Below are 3,072 nucleotides of genomic sequence, written 5' to 3'. Positions count from 1 at the left end.
CCTCCTTGTCCTTGTCTTGATTCAAAATAAGTAAATTATAAGCGCCCACCCAAACAGGACGAAAAGGAAGGAGTATATGTTAGGTCAGGTCTGGAGAATGCTATTCGCAAAAAAAAAGTCTGGAGAATGCATTTTAAAACGATATACTGCCGGCCTGAGAAATGTCAACAGCAACGACTTTAGGTTGTGGAGTTGGGCAAAAACCGATGACCATGCGTAATTGCGTATCATCAAACTCCTTTCCCTCCGTGTTAGTCTAAAAATATCATTAGACTCCAATCACCGAAGCAACCCAGAATCCAAAAATGCATGCGCCATGCCCATGCGGGCTGACTCGTGGCCCATTTGTTAATTCCATCCCAGTGAAGAGCAGAGTAAATAGCATAAAACTACTAGTTTACAGGCTTTGGTTTCAAAAAACTATCACTTTTTAATTTTTCTCAGAAAGCTACCGAACGCGCGGTCCGCTGTTTCAAAAAACCCAAACCCGCGGTGACTAGCGATTTAACCCGTTTTCTGACGGACCGGGCCCATCTGTCAGCCCACGTGGCCACGCGCGCTCACGGCGCGGCCGTTAACGGCCGTTAGCCGACCGGCCCGGTCGGAATTGGGGTAAATAACCGCTCGGTCGGTCGGGCGCACCCACCCGCTCGCACACTCTCTCGTGCTCGCTCGCTCACTCCCCTGCTCTCACTCCCCTGCTCCAGTACGAGCTCGCCGCCGCTCGCCGTCTTCGAGGCCGGTGGCGGTCGACCTCCTTGCCGCAATGCCTTCCTGGAACGACGAGGAAACCAGCTCGGAGGAGGAGTGCGAGGTTGTCAGCATGGACATGGGACTTATGGTAAGTTCTTTGCCACCTAGGGTTAGGGTTAGGGTTAGGTGCTAGTAGCCCTAGGCTCTAGCCATGGATGTTGCTGAGTGTAGTGTTGTTGTTGTGTGTGTGATACTGTTCTTGATTAGTGAGGGTGGGGTTTGATTGTAGGATTGAGGTAACCTAGGGTTCATCTCTGTACAGTGTTAGGGTTCATGCTGATTTGGAGATTTTTTAGTGATCAAGTTTAAAGAACAGTGCTTGTTGATTCTGGTATTGAGTGGAGATTGAAACCAGTGTTTGTTGGTTATTATGGTTGCAGGAGGAACCAGACACCACTGTGGAGCCCCTTTTCTGTGGCCAACTTGAGCTTGCTCATCCCAAGTGCATTCTGCATCAACTGAGGCCTATTAAGCGTGTTGCTTTTGAAGGGCCTGTAACAGGAAGGCGTTTCTATGGCTGCCCAGTCCAGGTTAGATGCCCATTAAGTTTTCTGTTATGGATGTTTGATATGATGCAGCATTTTGTTTGATATGACAGTCACATATGTATTTTTGTCACTTTGGTAACTTAATCATGGCATTGTAATAACTTATCATATCTCATTTATGTTATTCATAGTTAGAAAATCTCCAGTTTATCAAGTAGGTTGTAGAGTGGGGCCATAGTCTTATCACATTTACAAATGCAGGAAAATGGTGTGAATTGTGGTGTTGTAGAGTGGGTTGATGGGCCTTGGCCAACTGTTCTTCAGAGATGTTTGTGCAAACTATGGGAGATGTTCCATGAGCAGAACTTTGGAAGGGTACATGACAAGGAGAAGTTTGAGAAGGAGTTGGCCAGGCTTAAGAGTGAACATGAAAGGGAGTTGGCCAAGCTTAGGACTGAAAATGACAAGCTTTGCATTGAGTACACCAAGCTTGTTGATGATGTATCCAAGATGTTTGATTGGCAGGATGGTAGGGTGGACAAGAAGGTGTACCAGAAACAAGTGGAGGAGGAAGAACTTGAGAAGAAGAAGAAGGAGCTAGAGGAGAAAGCTATGTTGGAGGTGCAGATGGAAAAGCTCAAACTTGCAAAAGAGCATAGGTGCATTTTGCAGAGCCAAGCTGATATCATCAAGAACACCGGGAAGGCTATGAAGGCTGTTGAAGTTGACAGAGATGTTCTTAAGAAGGAGAAGGCAAAGCTTGAGCTTGTTGTTGCTGAGCTGCTGAAAGAAGGGTATGGCAGCAAGGAGAAGTTAGAGCAAATCAAGGCCATCCTTGAGTCTTGAAGCTTGATCTTGGTGAAGTAAGTACATCCAAAGGCCTTTATATAAGGATGTGGCCTGGCATGACTGCAAGTGATTATGGGTGTACATTTTGGGGGAATGTGAAGTTTAACCTAGTGCAAGAACCTTATTTCCTATGTTGTTAAGTTGTAATGGATCACCTATTAAGTAGTGGAAATGGATCTCTTATGCTACTAAGTTGTGGAAATGTAGAATATATGCTATTAAGTGTTCAACTTGATCTTATATCTTTTATATGTTATTTGTTAGCCTACTAATATTATTTCTGTGGGTATTTGGGCTTATTGGCCCACTAGTCTTTGACCAAATGCAACCCTAGGCCTGCTAAACCCAACCCCATCCATCTGTCAATATAAACCCCTCCCCACCCCCACCCTTTCCCAGTTACTCCACCAGCCGCCACCCAAAAGAAAACCACAGATGGATCCTGACATGGGAGATGTCACAGAGGAAGAGGGGGAGGCTGTGGAGGTTAGGACAGCAGCAGCAGCACAGAGGAGGAGGAGGAGGCGCAGGCAGAGGGCACTAGAGGCGGCCCAGGATGAGCAGCAAGAGGAGTTCAACCGCCGACTCTCCGACAAGGTACTGGAGAAGTGCAATGATGAAGAACTAGAGCTGGTTTTCACTGGCGGCAGGGGAAGGTCATTCATGGAGATAATTAGGTGGGCAAGGATGAGGGCAGTCATGGCTCCTCATCCAGCAACTAGGGCCAAGTGGGTCCGTTTCTTTGAGCGCTATGACTGATATTCGTGAGATTTGGATGTAATCTATCTTTCTAGCTATCTGTAAGTCAATTTGAGAGATAGTTTTGGTAGTATTTGTGAGATTTGGATGTAATCTATGGGACTATCTTTCTATCTATGTAACATTTGGATGTTTCTAAATAAATGTATGCATTTGGTCAGTTATGTATATCTCAGTATCTTATAATGCACTTGGTCAGCAGCACCATCAATTTATCAAGTGT

At 45.8% G+C, this 3,072-nt stretch overlaps 1 protein-coding gene across 1 annotated transcript; it reads left to right on the top strand.

The window, feature by feature from the left end:
* Positions 1–766: 766 nt before the first annotated feature.
* LOC123055881 (uncharacterized) lies at positions 767–2,087 on the top strand. The gene is made up of 3 exons (XM_044479703.1): positions 767–841; positions 1,134–1,283; positions 1,503–2,087. Exons 1-3 carry the CDS (start codon positions 767–769, stop codon positions 2,085–2,087), a joined length of 810 nt encoding a protein of 269 aa, XP_044335638.1.
* Positions 2,088–3,072: the final 985 nt, after the last annotated feature.

Source organism: Triticum aestivum, chromosome 2D, assembly GCF_018294505.1.
Source record: "Triticum aestivum cultivar Chinese Spring chromosome 2D, IWGSC CS RefSeq v2.1, whole genome shotgun sequence".
In the NCBI taxonomy this organism is placed as follows: domain Eukaryota; kingdom Viridiplantae; phylum Streptophyta; class Magnoliopsida; order Poales; family Poaceae; genus Triticum; species Triticum aestivum.
The sequence above is the reverse complement of the archived record's forward strand: the minus strand, read 5'-3'. Positions and strand labels throughout refer to the sequence as shown.